Raw genomic sequence first — 19,669 nt, 5'->3', positions numbered from 1 at the left:
CTTCTGGTGTCAAATGGTATGAACAGCTCCGGGTGTACCCAAATGACTATACATAGCTGCTCTTCCATCTTCAGTTTGGCTGATCTGAACTGGATGTTGTGACATTCTTGGATTGAAATGGTGAAGCAGGTCCTGTGGAGCTGATTAGTTAATCATAACCTTGTCACATGACCTGCAATGTCCTTGCTGCATTCAAAAAAGTTTATTTTTCCATCTCTAGTACGTTGCAATGAACACGTGTAAAGCCTTGCACAGGCTGAGTTTTTAGTACACTGGACCTTTGAAGATTATTATGGAACTTTTGTCCAGTAGGGCCAAAACCTGCCTGCTGCTTCAAATGGAAGCAAAAAGACTTGTACTTAAAAGCAACTGTTATTGTATATCTTACACTCTGGACCTTACCTGAGAGAAGTCAGAGACAAAATATATAATCTCAGTCAGTCCAGATTCCTCTCAACAGAGTGCATTTGCACAGTCTTTAATTTGGACATAAATTATAGTAAATATTTGAAGATAATATACCTCTGTTTTGTATATTTTGTAGCAGATTATACAGCTACAAAATAAAAAACAGAATTGTACAGCTTAAATATTTAGTACTTTGTACAACTTTAGATTCTGCCATATGGCTGATGCACTGTGGCTCATATACTATACATATAAAATCATAACTGAGGAATCAACACATCATTTGTGGTTTACAACGCCAACAACTAGCCATTTGGCTAACACAATGGAAAAAACCTTTGTGCTTCTTCAGACTCATTTGATATGTAAACCTCATTATGTCTGAAGTCATTTTTTTTTTCATTTTGGATGTCCACTGCTCCCATAATGGGCCTTTTTTGGGTGAGGACATGTAAGTGATACATATTGCTATACCTTCCAAATGTACACTTGGAGTTTATTCAAAATGTGTTATATTCCCTTTTATCCCTTAACAGGCACAGTAGACATTTCTGCTGCATTAAAACACCTCAAAGGGACAATATAGGTATTTTTTAAAGAGACATACTTATCCTTAGTTAATGTATTGCCTACAGTAGATGGCGGTCAGCCCCAGTTTGAAGAACCTCCACCACCACTATTCAAACCACCATCAACTGTATTTACTAATTGTAAATAAGTACCTCATATGACCCTACTTCAAACAATCTGAACTACCCCTTTAACAGGCTTTTTTGTGTTTGTCCCTTTAAAATACAGGAGCTGAATTGTGTTAATACAGCCTCCTTGAAAACCCGATGGCTGCCTTCAGAAGTTTTTCTTTTTTTTTTAGGTGTTTGATACAAGCTTGTTAAGATCATATTTCACCACATGCACTCATAATTTTTATGCACTTTGAGTTGCGCAGTGAAAACATTGGAAACAACATTTAGAATTCACATGTGCAGAGAAGGAGGGATGGAGAGACAGCGCAGAGAAAGAAGCCCCCTACAAGATGAATGTTCACTGATGACCTCAGTGCTCCTCTGATCTGTTCACCACATTAGACTGGAAAGGCTGAGCTAATTATCCCTGTTTCCTGGACATGCGGGGGCCCTGGCTGGCTGGGACTCCAGTCTGGTGAAGGTTGAATCAGTTTACCCCCCATAAAGCTGAGTTTAACTGCTGACTCACATTCTCTGAAGTGGGTGCTAGTACAAAGGCATTCTGGGTAAAAATGTAGAAGTAATGCAACCATGTGTGTAGTTGGAGTGAGGTTTCACTCTCAGAAGTAAGTTTTTAAACACAGGTTCTGACAAAAACTATTTGCTTCTTTTTTGCTTTCTTTTTGGCTTTCTTTTTTGAGGAAAGAACCCATTTTGGAATATAAAGTTCTTTAAGATGAAGAACTCAGAATATAAGAGTTCTCAATAGAACCCCCTCGAGTGGGTTGTACATAAAACCCTTGGAATATAAAAAGGTAATCAGGAGAACCCCCTGGGTGGGTTCCAGAAGAAACCCTTGGAAATATAAAAGGGTTCTTGAACCCCGAGAGGGGTTCCAGATAAAACCCTTGCAATATAAAAGAGTTCTCAGTAGAATCCCCTTGGTGGGATCTATATAAAACCCTTGGAATATAAAAAGGTCCCTGGGAGAACCCCCAGGGTGGGTTCCAGATGAAACCCTTGAAATATAAAAGGGTTCTCTGTAGAATACACTGGGCTGGTTCCACATAAAACCCTTGGAAAATTAAAGGGTTCTTTGTTGAACCCCCAGGGTGGGTTCTACATAAAACCCTTACAATAGAAAAGGGTTCTAGGTAGAATCCCCTGGGTGGGTTCAAGATGAAGCCCTTGGAATATAAAAGGGTCCTTGGTAGAACCCCTTGGGTGAGTTCTAGAAGAAACCACTGGAATATAAAAATGTTCTTGGTGAAACCCATAGAAGATGGAAAGATAGGGTTCTGGGTGGAACACCTGCATCACAGAAGGGTGAATGCATCTGTGATGCAGAAGGGTTCTCCTTTAGAACCTCTCATTTGGGGTTTTGAGTGAAACCTGTCACGGACGGTGAAAGGTATAACTCTTTCTGTCTCTGAAAAGGTTCCAAATGGAACCAGGTTCTACCAGGAACCAAAAGGAGTTCTCCTAAGGGGACAAGCCTGAAAAGTCTTTATGGTTCTAGTTAGCACCTTTATTTTTAAGAGTGTAGTGTGGGGTGTGAATGCAGTATTGCGTTCAGGAGCATAGCAGTACACCCTATGACCTGCATCATATTTCAAATATCCTTGTATCATTATTTTTAACACTAGTGCTTCCTATGATTAACAATAACAATACAAGCTGTTCTGAGACTCAGCTGTCTTCTTCACAGGCTGGTAATTCAACTCCTTGTTTAGCCAGAGCAGACAGAGGAGGCTGTGCCACTCTACACACAACATCATTTGGATGGGGGTTAGTTTGACACTGTTTACACAGTACCTCTCTGGCAGCAGGCCATGTTTTCCTCCATGTAGATGTGTCTGGGTTTGTGTTTACGCACGAGTTAGGCCTTTATACTGCCATCCCAGTAAAAACTGTCAAAATCCAGCAGATGCTGTGATGTATGGCTCACATGTGGGGAAAAAGTTGCACTTTAAAGTAGCATTCAGCGTTTGTCATCAGTGTCCCCTACAATTTAGGTTCACTCATAAAATCCACTCAGGTCAACAACTGTTTCTTGTTAAGGCTAGACTGACACATGTAAATACTATATGGATACAATGAGCTATTTAAAGGGACCATATGTATTTTGGTTGTATTTCAATGTTTGTCAAAAGTTTAACAGCAAGTTGAATCATTAAAATGGAGGATAAAGTTTTGTACTTTTCCTTTAAAATAATTCAAATAATAAAATGAGATTTCTTTTTTGTTCCATTACGACTAATCAGTTGATTAAAAAAAATTAAACTTTGGCTACTTTATTTTACTCTTCTATTCATCTTTTACAAGTTAATTTTATTTCTTCTACTTTGGTTTTCCTATTTTATAGTTTTGTTAGACATTTACGCATTTATCTATTCCCTAATTTTCAATCCCTGCTCTCAATGTTTCCAGTTTTCCTTATTAAGTGTGGAAGGAATGAGTCCTAAAACCCAGAAATGAGTTAGCATATTGGCACTTCAGTTCTCATAAAAAAGTCAGCGGGATTTTGGTTAGATGCCTGAAAGAAGGTCTGTGTAATATTACCAAAAACTCCTCTCTTGCTCTCCTGTAATAAAATAAAAACTGCCAGCCATGACGTAAGAATGTGCAAAAAAATTGCATGAATCTTCTGATAAATTAATCAATTAATGCTTGAATTACATATGTTCAATCTCAAAATAATTAAATATATAATTAAAATTATATAAGCCAAATATCACTCTCTTCTCTCAACCAGACTCTATAAGCAGAATCAGTAATTTTACTTGGCAGAACATGGGTGTTGCTAGTCTATCACAATCTGGATCTTTGTGGTTATTTCTGTCATTGTTATTAAGTGGATCCAAAATAACCTCATAAAACACCAATAACATTAAAGAAACCTACCAAATTGAGGAAAAGCTAGACAAGCAACTCCTCCTTTCTGTGAGGTATAATTACTGTTTTTGTCACTGGAGTCTGGTTACTAATTTATCTATTTCCTAATTTTCAACCCCTATTCTCAATGTTTCCTATTTTCCTTATAAAGCATGAGAGAAATGAGTCCTAAAACTCAGAAATGACTTGGCATACTTGGACTTCAATTCCCATAAAATGACAATGGGTTTTTGGTTAGATGCTTGAAATAAAGCTTATGTAACAATACCAAAAACTCCTCTCCTGCTCTCCTTTAATAAAATAGAAACTGCCAGCCATGACCTAAGATTGTGCAAAAAATTGGCATGAATCTTCTTGTCAATTAATCAGTTGACGTTTGAATTATATATGTACAATTGCAAAACTCATGTGTCCTCTATTTGTTTCCATCAAACAGTGGTATGAAATGCACTGTTTATGAATCCTGGGAGTTTTAGCTATTTGCATTGGTGATCTGGGTCACTTTTTGGCACTAAAATACATCTTCCTACAGCTTTTTTAATTTAGTGTGGGAGAATATTTTTGTTGCAACACAAAAGAAATAAGAATTAAGATATATGCATTGTTTTATGGCTTCTGAGAAACTGGCCAGAGGGGAAAGTGTGGTTTCACATGTCTTGGACAAGTTGCACTTATAACTTAGGTACACAGTTCACAAAGCATTCAGTTGTTCTGTTGTTGGACTTATCAAACCCTTTGGGTCTTTGTGGAAGCTGAGGCTACACAGATGTTGTTTGCTAAGTCGTAAGTCCTATTACTGCTCCTCTACTGTTCTACTCCCTGCTCTGTGTGGCCGACCACAGCATTCCCCTCAACTTCTCGAGAAACTTGTCCTCTGCCTGTTGTGGGTTGTGTCGTTGTCACAAGGCTTCTTCTTTATTTAGATCCAGTGGTTTGGTTTGATTTAAGGATATTATTTTACCCACAAAGACCTTGATCAAAGTCTAATACACTCTACATGTTTTCCTTTCATGATACTTTGGACTTGACATGATAGATCACAATTCATCTTAACTGTTGGACTGTTCCTTTAAGATCTGCTGTACCAGCCTCTCAAGGGGCATGCTTTTCATCATCTGCACATTTGCAGGCCCGATCCTGCCAACTTCCTTTCAAAATGTCTGCTTTGGCTTCACCATTTTGTAGCACAGGCATGTACTGGCATTAGTCCCGACAAATCATCATTTACAATCCGTTTAAACGGTTTGCACTCTTCAAGAAAATATGTAAAAACCTTATTTTAAGTTACCCTGAGAATGGTACCAATTTGCAGACTTAGAATTAATGACTGGAAATACCATAATTTACTAGTAGCCCATGTTACAAATTAGAAGAGGTCACATGGTAAAATGCAAGTCATGATCAGACAACCAATAGTGAAGCAACTACTGCAATGCAACCCCGGCTGCCAGATGCAACCAGTAGAGATTTAATAGATTTAGAGTTTAAATCAAGTATTTGTATAGTCTAGTGTAGGTTTTCTTATCTAGATGTTTGCACACTTTTGAATATCATGCTCTTGTGTAGTACATTCTCAGTTTTTAAAGTTGCATAGAATCATGTAATGGTATTGTAACCAAGCATCCTGGGTTTACCTACTGTAAAAACTCACAGAAGTCAGAGAGATAGACTGTATATTAAATAAGTTGGAATCCTGTTTAATACACAGCCTATGGTTGAAGAAAGTTGTTTCCCCCTGCCTCCTCAAATGAGTTAAGTGGTTATGTGTCACTGCCTGCCAAACTCCATTAATATTTTTTCTCACTTTAACAGTTATAAACATCCACACATTTTACAAGATTATGAATGAATTCTTATGAGCCATACACAAAAATTTTGTCCTTTGGCAAAAATTCTGCATTGATTTGAACTCTAACTAATATATAACAAAACTGTTATACCAATCCGAGATGGAAATTTCAAAGGGAGTGTGTGAAGCAAAGTGAAGCAAGTATTTCATGTTTCTTTGATCTTTGTTGACACATCATGGTCATTTTATGATTTATGACAGTAATTATATTACAGATTTCTCCTTTAATAAGCAGAGTTTTTGAAGAAACTCAGAATACCAGAAATGCGAAATAATTTACCCCTGATGTTGCCTATTCACAAGTCAGACCCTGCATGTCCCAGTGGCAGTTGTGGCTATTCAGTAACTGAATTTAATTCCAACAAATAATCACTATTTTGTTCAATTTCTCAGGCTTATAACAAACCAAATTATGTGAAACTCAAAAATTAAGCAAGTTATAGCTTATTTTGTAATGAAGTCTGCATCTCTCATTTGTTTACTAGTACACCGTGAACACAGCTGTGAAGAGAATGCAGCAAAGTTAACAAAAAAGGAATTTATTTATCTCCTAGTGTGCCTAACTTTAGTGTATCATAACATATCAGGCATGGAATTAATCTGCAGATGCTCTAGTTTTAAGACCAAAATGTGGCCCGCAACAGACTATGTATGCCTTCTTTTTGGCCTAGCAGTTGTCAACAGACAGTATAACACAGTGCAAGTGGAGATGCTGCAAACATGAATAATTCATGTAATCTGTGTCATGTTAAAGCTACTAAAAGGAAGTGTCATATTTTGTTTATTTTAGAGCCCCAGTGTACAAAAGTGCCAGTGTGTTCATTATAATAACCACAAATTATGTTGAAAATAAAATTAGCTAAATAAAAATGTCCTCCTGCTTCTTTACATTTTCTGATTTCAAGGAGAATTCAACCCAGTGTCAGGAATTATGAATAATTATACAAAAATATCCGATCTTCTCACACATGGTCTTCTTAACTTAGGTCATATAGAGGCATCAGTTAGAAACTGTGTTTCATTGACTGTTTCACAACCAGTTAAAATGTAGCTTTAACTCAAAAAAACACCATGATATTTTTATACCTTTTTGAACACATTATCCTGACAGTGCAGACTAGATATGCATTAAATGTTTTAGTGTGTATCACCAATCAAAGATGATATGCAATGACACATAAAGATGTTCATGGTTTGGCAGTTGATACAGAGAGGCGTGGAGGAGCGAGCTGTGACTTGCTTATCAGGCAGGAAATCTGTACACAAAACAAATTAATAGACTCCATCAAATTCCAAAGGAAGCAGGGAAGTATGAGAGGGAGGAGCTCACTGATTTTTATTTGAGATTATACCCATTGGAGAAGCTGTTTCATCATGTTTGTCTTTGCAAAGCTGTTTCTCATTGATGGACATTTTTAAAGATTCCTCTCTCGTGACACACTGACATGCCTTTTATTCTGCTGTTTTCTATTTGCCACAGAGTTTTTTTTTTTTGTTTTTTGTTTTTTTCTCAGTTTATTCACCCGAACACATGTTGCATTTCCAGTGGTGGAATGTAACGAAGCTGGAGTTAAAACTGAGCTTTTTCACTGAAAACAGCTGCCTACTACATCTGGAAACGATGCTGATCCAAGCAGATTTGTGGACCAGAAAACCAAAATAATGATCAAAAATTGGCTGAAAGGTTCCAGAGTTGAGGGGAGCTTGGAGATGATGAATGTGGCACAAATTTTAACTGAATTTCAAGAAAAACGGCAAAAGAAAACACAAATTAATGCTTGTCTCCATCTTCTATCGACATGCAATTACTGGGAGTAGATATTGTACAAAATTGTGTTGCATATCATACTGGGCCTACAATATGGTGCAGGACAGCCTATACGTACACATATGAACATACCATGTATTCTTGCTTACAGTGAAGAACTATGAAATAATAATTATTGACATATTCATGTATTTATGTGTAATTTTAAAAATACCTGTGGAAGGGACAGTGAGTTCTTACACATAACTGTATCTGTGTATGGCACATAGGAGAAATGTTTGACCCTGGTGAGCAGCACACAGCTCATCTATCCCAGGTCAGTGGAAAACTTTCAAAATATTCGCAATAGAGCCCCAACTAATGATTATTTTCATAGTTGACTGATCAGTTGATTATTCTCTCTATTAATTAATAATAGATGTTTGTCTTTAAAATGTTAGAAAGTGGTGAAAAATGTTGATCAGTGTTTCCCAAAGCCCAAGATGACGTCCTCAACTGTCCTGTTTTGTCCATAAGTCAAAGATATTCAGTTTACTGTTAGAGAGGAGTAAAGCAACTAGAAAATATTCACGTTTAAGAAGCTGGAATCGGAGAATTAGGACTTTTTTTTCCCTTAAAAAATGTACTCATCAAAATTTCTTGATTATCAAAATAATTGGTGATTAATTTAATTATCAATTAATGGTTGCTAAGTCTAGTCTAATTACTAATCAGCAGTAACTCTTAGCAGCCCCTGTTTAAGATCCCTGATTTAAGGGGAAACACTGTTTATAGAAGGTATGATTGGCAGGAATACGTATAATTAACACTTAAGTTATTTCACTGTTAATGATTACCAAATAATGAGATGAAAGATGGACCAGATATTGTAATATTTTTTAACAGCCTATAGATATTATTATGATGGCTATTATGAAGTTGAAACTGATGAATATAACAACCTATGTGCTTACTCACATAACTTATCTACATTACTTTATGTTTTGTTACGTGTGAACTTGCATATGTAAACTTGCCAAAGTCATGTAATTATTTTTGATAGTTTACCTTGACATTGCATATTTATTGTCGGTATCATCAGTCGGTAGCATCATACTTAGAAACACGCAACAACTGACCAAGATGTCACATTTGACGAGTCAGGAGTGAGAACATGTTGTCTATGAACATTATCTGAAGGGTTGTTGTAAAGCTGTCACTAATGTAGGGCTGAATGATTTTGAAGTAATATCTAATTGCAATTTCTTTGACTGATATTGCAACTGCAATATGATTTGTGATATTAGAGGATAGTTTTTACGTCATTATTCTCATTTTCATTGAAAAACACAATAAAACGATTAATTTGAAATGGTATTTTGAGACATACTTTGCCTTAAACAGGTATTGAGCATCCCTGCAATTTGAAAATTGCAGTAGACCATATTGATTTCAATACATTTTTGATTAATTGTTCTAATCTGATGTATAAAATACACTGTAAATGTTTGTAGAACACGCAGAAACATTATTTGGATGGCCATTATATAGTTGCAACTCATGCCTGAGTTCACCCCAAAATAAAAAAAAATACATTTTCCCCTGTTCTGTGGTACTATTTTATCTATTTAGATAGTTGTGGTGTGAGTTGCACATATCAGTCATACTGGTAGTTCTGGTAGATTCTACTGCAGAAAGAAAGTGGGTCCTATGAAACTGCTCACAACAAGGTGTGTAGATTATCTTGAGTAACCGGATCATGAGTTTTGGGGAGGGACACTGGTTTTTAATGTTTCAAATGTACTTTCTTGCTGCTTTAAGTGCCATAAGCTGAATGCCATTTAGTCCTGTGATATTCAAGAGAAGGCAGACATCTCTATGACTGATATCTCCAAAACTCTGCAACTTACAGCAAAAAAAAAAAAAAAAAAACAAAAAAAAAAAAAAAAAAACACTTGATGGATAAATAGCACTACAGGCCAGGGGAAAAATATATACTTTTGATTTTAGGTGAACTTTCCCATTAATAAATGCATTGTAAACCATGTTTATTAACAATAAAACAACTATTAAGTTAAGTTAAATTAATTAAAACTATCAATTTACCATCTATGAATAATGTTAAGGTGAACATTGCACTTTGTTTTTATTGATACATCAATTTTTTCACCGCAGCCAAGTAGTACAGCAGGACATTACAGCACAACGCAGGACTGAGCTGCCACTGAATTTGTCAGAGGAAGAGAGGTGTTTGAACAAAATGAAAAAAAATGACTGGTGGTCTTGAAGTGCTATTTCTCTTCACAAGACCTGTAATCACTTGACAAACAACCTCACCCCTGGGCCTCAAGATCCCACTCTCAGGTAGTGACAGAGGCAAAATGGAACACCTGAGGAGGTCTGTCTGGGGTCACATTAGGAAACAAGCTCAAAGCGGATGATTACAAACCCTGTACGTTTGTCAGATGTGCTGTGAGATGGGCCTGTTTCTACTGTACGTGTTCAGCATTTTCTACAGCTGATTTAAGCAACAACTGATCTCCACTGTTCCTCCTTTGGCTCTAAATCCCGCCCTCTGCTTCCATGTTTGACACTGTAACAATATTCAGACGGCGCTCATCTTGTTAAAATAATGTTGCGGCGGGGGGAGGGTGGAATCATTTTCATCATCAAACTGAAAGGAATTCACAGCAGGAAATCTGAAAACAATGAGCAACACAGCTCATTCTAAGTTCTCTCTCTCTGTCTTTAATGACTGTGGAAAATGTTCCATTTGGATGATCCTCCAGCTGTGAAACGTCTGTCTTGCAGATTTAAACATCTTTCAACTTTAAACATTAACAGGGTTTCCTGACACCATTAGACAGTCTGTAATATAATCCCTTTTCCTGTCTTGACAGGATATTGTATTGCAGCTGCTTTGTTACAAACTGATGTGTTTGTAAAGGTTTAATCAGTGTTGATAAAATGTAAAAAAATGCTTTGGTGCTTGTTCTCCATTTACTGGGAGATTTTATTCTTCCTATTCCAAAGACCATTCCTACAGTGTTTCTTTTTGTCTTTAACATTATACATTTTTAATAACTAGTAATACTGAGACACTGTATATCATACATGAGTAACTCTTATAATGTGTAGAATTGTTTTATATTTAAAGTAATGGCACCCTCTAGTGGAAAGAAACCATATTGCACTGTGGCACATCTGGAGTTGCATGCTTAAATGTGCAGATTGTCTTAAAAATTAAAACTTAAATTTGGTTAACTGTGCCTCACAAAATGTAATTAAAATTGTATGCTTGTGAAGTGAATGGCTAGTTTGTGTGGAACTTTATGTTTTGATAATCAGGAGTTTTATGGAGGAAAACAAATTGTCAAAGCCTGACAAAACTCAGAACACTAGTGAGAGCTGTCTACATTCTTTTTCTTTTTTCTATTTTATGTTTTTTATCTGTATATATAGGCCCATAGACAAGTATATCACATCATATACTACATCCTTTTGTATACGTCAGTCTCTATATTTCCTTACATTTCTATAAACACATCCTGACTGATAAATCAGTTGGCTGATATCAGTCTGATATTCACCTGATATGGGCCTATTACAGATATATCTGTATTGAAGTATATGTGTACCAATATGAAATATTTATATATTTTACAGAACATATGGGGGTGATTTAGATTTAGCACAGTGAGGAGCTCCCTGGCAGGTGTAAATGCATAGGATGCTTTTTGTTTGATAACCAGCCTGTGATTCACTGACAATATTAAAATGATGATGATTTCTCTCTTGTTATTTCTCAGTGTTCATTTCCATAATTGGTTGGGTTATGTATATGATAGTTATTTAACATATTAAATAAAATATATAATACTGTCAATCTAAGTTATTTGTTTAAGAAAACATCTTTCTGAGTACCGTTGCAGGGTTCTATCAGTGAAAAATCTAAGTCTATTTTTATTCCAGCTCAAAACTTGACTTTATCAGCCACTATATTAGTAATTGGTGAATTTTTCCTCTAAAATCATCATCACTTTTAGTCTAGCTGTTAGTCAGATATGAGTTGGGCTTTAATATATACATACTAGAGCTGCACAATTAACTGAAATACTATAGAAATAGATCAAGTGTAATATTTAAAATTCAGAAGCTGCAATTTGTTGATGAAGGAATTGTGTTGATTAGCATTATGAAGTGCTACACTGCATCAGAGATGCCCTGCCTACAAATCTTGCTCTCCAGATGTAAAACACGTTTGCTTGGTACAGACGCCAACAAATGTCAAATCATCATGATTTTTTTTCAACTGAAAATGAAAATTGCAAAGCAAAAATAATCATTCCCACTTGTCATAAATCATATCACAATTACAATATCTGTCAAAAGGCTTTTTTTTTACATCATGCAACCCTAATACATACAGTAAATCATTTATCCTTTATTGGTCACACTTTTTTTTACAATACACTTGTAAGATGTAACAAGCAATAACTTGTACCAAATTAGACAAAAACTTGAAATTCTACAATCTTCATTAGACAGCAGGTATAGCCTTATTATACACCAAACACCTAATGGTATACTAATATCACAAGAAAACTAAAAGTAATATGATCTTTATTCAATCAGTATTAGACCCTTATTAGTTTATTAGAGAGTAATTTGGGACACATTTCAACAGAACTGTGGTGTAAACTAAAGTGAAATCACATCTGTTACGTCCCCATTTAAACACAATATATGAACTAGACCCACCAAGTAAAGGCCAAAATTATAGAGGCAAAGGAATATTTTGTCTTTGGGTAACTGTACAAACTGATTGTAATACTATAGGCAGATAATGTGATTTGAAAAAAAAAAAGGCATCAGTCTTGGCTACTCTGTGAACTGTACAGGACCATCCAAAGAACATGTGTCTCTGGTGTGTAGCAGATAAGTGATTTCACTTTAGTTTATAGTGCACTTATGTTGTAGTGTTACTAATAAAGTCTAATCAGAGTCTAATAATGGGTCTAATGCTGTCTACTAAAGAACATATCATTTGTACTTTTGTAACATCTTATTAGTGAACCATTAGATGTCTATTTAGGGCAGCAAACTTGGAACACCGTCAGCATCATATTATTATATTTGTTTTCTGAAAACCCTGTTGAATGCAATCTGAGACATGTCTTCTGCCCTCTGGTGGATCATCAGTGCACTGCAGGCAGCAGCTGTGAGTGCAAAATCCAAATGGCTGCGTTCTAACAGTAAACTAGCATGTTTTTGGATTTTTTTTTTTTTTTTTGCTAATTTTGAAAAAGTTACTGTAATAAAAGTTATATTCTTACTAATAATTCAATATGGATATTTGCTTAGTGAGACGACCTTTCATTACTTAATACTTTCTACCTCATTTTATAGTAAAATCATGGTAAAAAAAAAAAAAAAAAAGTGTGTATCAAGTATGTGAGATAATTTATGTGTGAATCATCAGTTATCATTATTGTATTGAATTTCATTATGCAATCTGCATTATTCCACAACAATCACAAATACACTTTTAAACAAACTAATTTAAACATGAAATGTCACTGATATGATGTGCATATGATTATGTAAAGATTCTCTATGGTGGTTTTCTTAAACAAATATCTTAATTAAAGAATAGTATATATTTTATTTGACATGTTAAATAACTTCACACATATGTTTGTCAAGCAATTGTAAAAAAAAAAAAAAAAAACACTGAGAAAATAAAAAAATAAATATAAATAAAATAAAATAAATAAATAAATAGCTAAATAAACATCAGTACTGTTTGGTATCAGTCAATTACTGAATATTTTAATACTGTCAGTCAATTAGTGCCGACACTGACATATCAGTGATCAGCTCATATCAGGCTGATATATTGGCTGACCGATATCGGTCAGGCTCTAAAAACACTGCATCAACTATATCAAACGTTACTTGGATCTGAGTAGACACAAAACTCCACTTGTAGTATATATGAGAATATAATGACATTTAAAATGAAAGAAGATACTTAAAATGTCAAATTGATGTCATAAAAAGGGCAGGCTGCATATATCCAGAGTTATAAAAATGTAAAAACAGTAAAAACAATAAATGCAGCAAGGCTTTTAGTTAAAAAGTTTCGATCATGAGGTACATGTGAACCAATAACTGCTGGATGAGGACCGTCATCGGTACGCACCGCGCATTTATATGCACGACCCTGTCCACTTTTTGGGGATAAGGAAATGCAAGCAACAAAAAAATGGACATCAGGGGAAATAAGACATAAATGACACTGAGTAAACATCATATAAGTACCAGACATGACGTGCATTGCGTTACATGCGTCACGACGCACAGTGAGCCATGGGCACGTTGATTAAATCATGCGGGCTTCTCCAAAGCACGTCTGCAGATCAGACAAGTAATTTAAGTAATTATTGTCGCTGTTTATAAGTTCATGAGCTGCGTGATGACTGAACACAACAGCACCTGTCAGACATCATTCTTCACTTCAATCGTTCACAAAGAAGACAACACAGAGGAAAGGCTTAAAGTTCTCCGTCAACAGGCTTGACTTCAGCCTGAGAACCGTTTAAAATTCATGAAATACTAAATTCAACACAAATCTCATTTCCTCCTGCACAACTTTTCAGTGACATATGTTTCTTGGCGTTGATCCCTGAAAATGTGTCCTGCTTTGATTCCACCTCTGCGCCCTGTGTCCTGACATTCAGTTCCACCGTTTCCATGGAGCTCAGATAAAACATATTCTTTGCATTTTTTAAAAAATTGTCCCAGTCGCCATCTTTTCTCTGCAATTTCGATGCAAAATTTGAACAAGTTGATGCCCTCAATACAAAATAACAGCGTTTTCAAACCACTACACTAACTGTCAACACACTCCACACTCCACACTCTGTCCAGAAATAATCATTTTACACAAACAAATCGTCGAGTGAAAGTACGCTTTCCCCAAATCCAACAGGCCTAATAACATAATGTGAACTGTTCACCCAATAAAATGGTGCATCAATTAATCAGCAAAATGTAAAACAATTAAATTAATATAAAATCTGTCTTATCTTCACGATGAACGTCGAGTTGACTGGCGTCCCCTCTGAGCAGGTGTTCCTTGTCCAGCGGTGGTCCACTGGGGGTGGTGGGGGGGGGTCATTCTCAGGCTCTCCAGTTTTCCTCAATAGTCCAATAAGTCCAAGAAGCGCCTTCCACTAGTTTCCCTCTCAGAAAGATTCTCCGGCACAGTTTGGGTCCGCAGCAGGTCAACAGGTCAACTTGCCAAAATCCAAGTGAAAAAGAGAAATGAAAGTCACCCGCAGGCCTTTACATGCCTGACCAACGTTCTGTTTCCATGACGACTACTGGCGTGTGCGTGCCTGCGTGTGGCCCTACACTGATACTTTTACTTTTCAATTTTATTTGGAAATTTAAACATTTTTTTAACTATTACAAAAATAAATTTGATGAAACTCCATTAAAGTCAAATCAATTTATCTGTTCTAATATTTTCATCATTTTTTATTTATTTATTTATTCTTTTTTTTTTATTTGTTTAAAGTTTTCAATTTCGTTCTGTATTATTTTAAACCTATTTAGAATATTTATTTGTCTCTAATTACATTAATTTATTTTATTTTCACCCCTTACTTTCTTATTCTTCTTATTTAGAGATTTTGTTGTTGTTACATGCTCTCTGTTGTGTTATGTTACTTTGTTATGTTCCTGACGTAACATGTTAACATGTTAGCAAGTCACTTAAGGCATATTAACTCTGTTTTTAATCCACAACATACCTGAAAAAGGGGTGAAATAATCATGAGATTGATATGAATGCTGAGTGTTCTATTTCATATTCGGTCAACACGCCGCCGTATGGGTCACTCTCTCCGAGGGTGAGCTGTTTCAGGAGACAGTATAGCAAATTAACACCTCCACCCCTGGGCGCAATCAGAGCCTACTAATACAGGTGCGCGATCACCTACCCAGTCTCTTTTTTCCTCCTGGAGCGGGAGTATTGGTTTCAGATTGAGACGAAATTCTGTGAATTTTCAAAGCGTTATGCTTATCTGCCTCCTTCTACAGGAGCTGATCATTGCTCGAGGTAAGAAAGAGTGTACGGATTGTTGGGTTTGGTGTGGCGCTGCGGGGAGCTTCTTTTCCCGTGAGGGAGAACGCTACCTCCCGTGGCTGACATTGTGTGTTTGTGCTGAGAGGAGATGCTGCGGCCGGGAGGTCATAGGCTACCTGAGGCTTTATTCCACACCTGTGCTGTCATCGCGCTCAGTCCGAGAGACAGCCTTGGCTTGCCAGGCTATGTCGCAGGACGGCGATGGTGAGGTTTTCCACTCTCCAGTGATCACCTCAGCGTAAGCTGGTCAGCGGGCGGAGGGTGAGCTGGAGACAGAGCCGGAAAAGGAAGCAACCGGAGGCGGAAATCGGTCAGCTGCAGCTGCAGGTGCAGGCTATGCAGAATACCCTGCAGGAGCTTGTTCACGCTCGGCGTCCTTTAGTGCTGCCTGACACCGGAGGCCCAGCTACAGAGGTCTGGAGTAAGGATTCAGATGTGCTCTCTATCGCAGCCTCTGACAGTCTGGAAGGTCTGCACGACCCCCAGTCTCAGGAGGATGGCCAGTCGCTGTCTGATTTTGGAGATGGTTCTTCGCAGGCTTCGGAGCCTGAGCCACTGGATCCTTCCAATAAAGCTGTGGTTGTGAGGGTAGCAGCACGCGCACAGTTAGTCTGCCAAACCCCGCCTCTGGCCCACAGGGGCCCACGGCGACGCAGATCAGAGGGGCTCCCTGTCCTGCCTGATTTTATGTCTACAGCCCTTCCGAGGACCCAGTTGGCCAACATTGCAGGGGCAGATGGATATGGGGTGGCCACAGCCCCCCGAGTGGGACCCACCTTTGCTATGCTGACAGGAGCTGTTGCGAGGGCTGGCAGGGATGCCAATCACACTAACAGGCGCTGCAGGGTAACTGATAACCAGCTCCGCAGAGCTTATCGTTCCTCAGCTTTGGCGGCCAGGCTGGTGTGTACCAATTCTCTGTTGTTGCTTTATTTGGAGGGCCTGCTTCAGGATTTGGCTTCAGCAGCCCCAAGTGATGAGACAGCTGAGATGCTCAATGTGGCTGACATGTTACTGCGGGGAATCAGTGCACATGCTCAGGCCCTTGGTCAGTCAATGGTCTCTGTGGTCCAGGCACACCGCCAAGTGTGGCTGGCTCAATCCAATCTGTCCGACCAGGACTGCATTGCTGTGCTGGCGGCCCCAGTGGTGCCATGGGAAGTCTTTGGTCCACCCTGTGAGGCGGCCTTGGAACAGTCCCGTAGGGCGAGAGAGCTGACACGCTCTGTGAGGGATGTGCCAGCCTTACGCTTGCACTGGAGTCGTGGGTCCCTGGCCAGCTCTTCGGCCTCCCGGGCACCGCAGTCCACCCATGGGCTCCCAGTCAGGAGCAATCAGGCTCACCAGCGTTCCTTTCGCCATGACCATGGTGGAACCGCTCATCTTGGGGGCCCCAGACCTCCGCCGGCTAGTGGCTGACCCCGACACTGACGGGTGTCAGCCTCCGGCTTCATGCTTCACTCCTCAGCACCTCGCTCACTGGCGCCGGTGTACTCAGTCCCCTTGGGTGATGAGCACACTGGAGTCAGGGTACAGACTCCAGTTCAGAACCAGACCACCACACTTTTCCAGGAACGTTCCCACCCTCCTAAGCAACATGGAAGGTTGTCAGTCTCTTGCGACAGAGACCTTGGCTCTTCTGAAGAAGGGGGCAATAACACCCGTCCCCAGCGGCGAGACGCACCAAGGGTTTTATTCAACCTATTTCTTGGTTCCCAAGAAGGACGGCGGCCTCCGGCCTATCTTAAGCCTGAAGAGGTTCAATGGCTTCCTGAGGCGCCTGCCTTTCCGTATGCTTCGTCTTTCATGCCTTCTGTCATCCATAAGGCAGGGAGACTGGTTCATTACGGTGGATCTCCGCGATGCATACTTCCACATTCCCATACACAGAGGCCACAGGAAGTACCTCCGTTTTTTCTTTCAAGGCAACGCATACGAATACACCATCCTCCCGTTCGGCCTGTCCTTGTCTCCTCGCACCTTCACAAAGTGCATGGAGGCGGCTCTGGCCCCTCTCCATCCCCAGGGAATTCGCATCCTGAATTACCTGGACAACTGGCTGATTTGCTCTCTGACAAAGCCACAGGCCCAGCTCGACACCTTGGTGGTGTTGAACCACCTCAAGGACCTGGGGCTGGCCTTGAACAAGGAGAAGAGTTGCCTGGTTCCGTCGAGGAGGGTGGAGTATCTTGGTTTGGTTCTGGATTCAACCTCGATGAGAGCTGTCCTGACCTTAAAGAGGACAGTGGTGTTGATGGACAACTTGTCACAGTTGACTGTGGCGAAGCGCGTATCAGTGGAGCATGGCCGGAGGCTGTTGGGCCTCATGGCAGCAGCATCCCAGGTGGTGCCCCTGGGGTTGTTTCACATGAGGCCACTGCAGCGTTGGCTTGCCAGGCACAAGGTGAGCCCCCACGAGGATGGCCGGAGGGCTATCCCAGTGTCTTCCATCTGCCTTCCCGCAATTGCGTGGTGGACCACAGCCCTAGGCCTCAGGAGAGGAGTTCCACTGGGCCCAGTGTGCTCACGGGTGACCATAACAACAGACGCCTCAGAGGCTGGCTGGGGTGCCCTATGGGAGAACTACCCGGCCCACGGCCAGTGGAGCCCCTTTAGGAGAGGGGCTCATATCAACTTGCTCGAACTGGAAGCGGTGTATCGAGCTTTGGTGTATTTTTATCCGGTGATTCAAGGGAGGCATGTGTTGGTTCGGACCGACAATTCAACCGTGGTCGCTTACATCAACCACCAGTGTGGTCTGCTTTCTTGGTCTCTGCACGACTTGGCTCACAAACTCCTCCTCTGGGCTCATGCTCAGGGTGTGTCCCTGAAAGCCATCCACTTGCCAGGGAAAGTGAACGTGGCAGCAGAACTCCTGTCCAAGGGTGGCCCCGTGTCAGGCGAGTGGCGGCTTCACCCGCAGATTGTGGAGGCCATTTGGTCCCGATTCGGGGAGGCCCAGGTAGATCTGTTTGCCTCACAGGAGACCACCCATTGCCCACTGTGGTACTCCATAGCGGGTCCAGTGGGAACGCTGGGAGTAGACGGTCTTGCAGGTCAGTGGCCCCCAGGCCTGTTGTATGCATTTCCTCCCTTTCCCCTCATACCAGCCGTTCTGGCCAAGGTGGGGATGATGGGGGCCAGGGTCCTGCTGGTGCCCCCGGATTGGCCACATCAGCCATGGATGGCGACTTTGCAGAGGCTGCTGGCGGGAACCCCATGGTGCCTCCCAGTCAGGCCAGACATGCTGTCGCAGGCTCGAGGACAGCTCTGGCATCCGAATCTGGGGGTTTTCAGGCTGCATGTTTGGCCCTTAGACAGGAGCCTCCCACTGGTTTGAGCCCTGCTGTTATGGCTACCCTGCAGGCAGCCAGAGCTCCCTCTACCAGGGTAATGTATGCTGGCAGGTGGAAGAGGTTTTGCCAGTGGTGTGCAGGTAGGGGCTGGAACCCGGTCTCCTGCGGGACACAGGGGGTCCTCTTGTTTTTGCAGTCTCTGCTGGATGAAGGGCTGGCAGAGTGACCCATACGGTGGCGTGTTGACCTTCATTCATAGAACCACAGTTACATCCGTAACCATCCGTATTTACTGGAATGAGGAATGAGACTATGCATTATTCATTTTTTAAACTTGTCACAGGGTTTATCCAGAACTCAGCAGCCAGATTACTGATTTAATCTAGAAGGTCCTGTCATATTACTCCGATATTAGCATGACTGCACTGGTTGTCAGTCTAATTTTAGAGTACATTTTAATGTTTCATTAATTACCTGCAAGGCCAGACATGCTCTGGCTCCAGACTATATTAAAAAACATTTAACCCCTTACACCTCAGGTCTGGTCCTTGGCTGTATGTTTTTTATTTTTGTATTTTTATGTACTTTTACATATATTTTGTACTTTCATCTATTTTAAATTCAAGAGCTCATTTT

General features: G+C 39.9%; 1 protein-coding gene across 1 annotated transcript in view; it reads left to right on the top strand.

The window, feature by feature from the left end:
• LOC146322290 (uncharacterized) overlaps positions 1 to 19,077 on the top strand; it is a 34,155-nt gene extending 15,078 nt beyond the window's left edge. Inside the window, exons 2-3 of the mRNA XM_084725153.1 lie at positions 15,975 to 16,914; positions 17,018 to 19,077. Of these exons, the coding sequence (XP_084581279.1) occupies positions 15,975 to 16,914; positions 17,018 to 19,077 (3,000 nt within the window). The remainder of the gene's footprint in view (positions 1 to 15,974; positions 16,915 to 17,017) is intronic.
• Positions 19,078 to 19,669: the final 592 nt, after the last annotated feature.

Source organism: Lutjanus erythropterus, chromosome 8 (genome assembly GCF_056507025.1).
Source record: "Lutjanus erythropterus isolate fLutEry1 chromosome 8, fLutEry1.hap2, whole genome shotgun sequence".
Classification (NCBI taxonomy): Eukaryota; Metazoa; Chordata; class Actinopteri; order Lutjaniformes; family Lutjanidae; genus Lutjanus; species Lutjanus erythropterus.
Note: the sequence above shows the minus strand (reverse complement) of the source record. Positions and strands in the feature narration are given on the sequence as shown.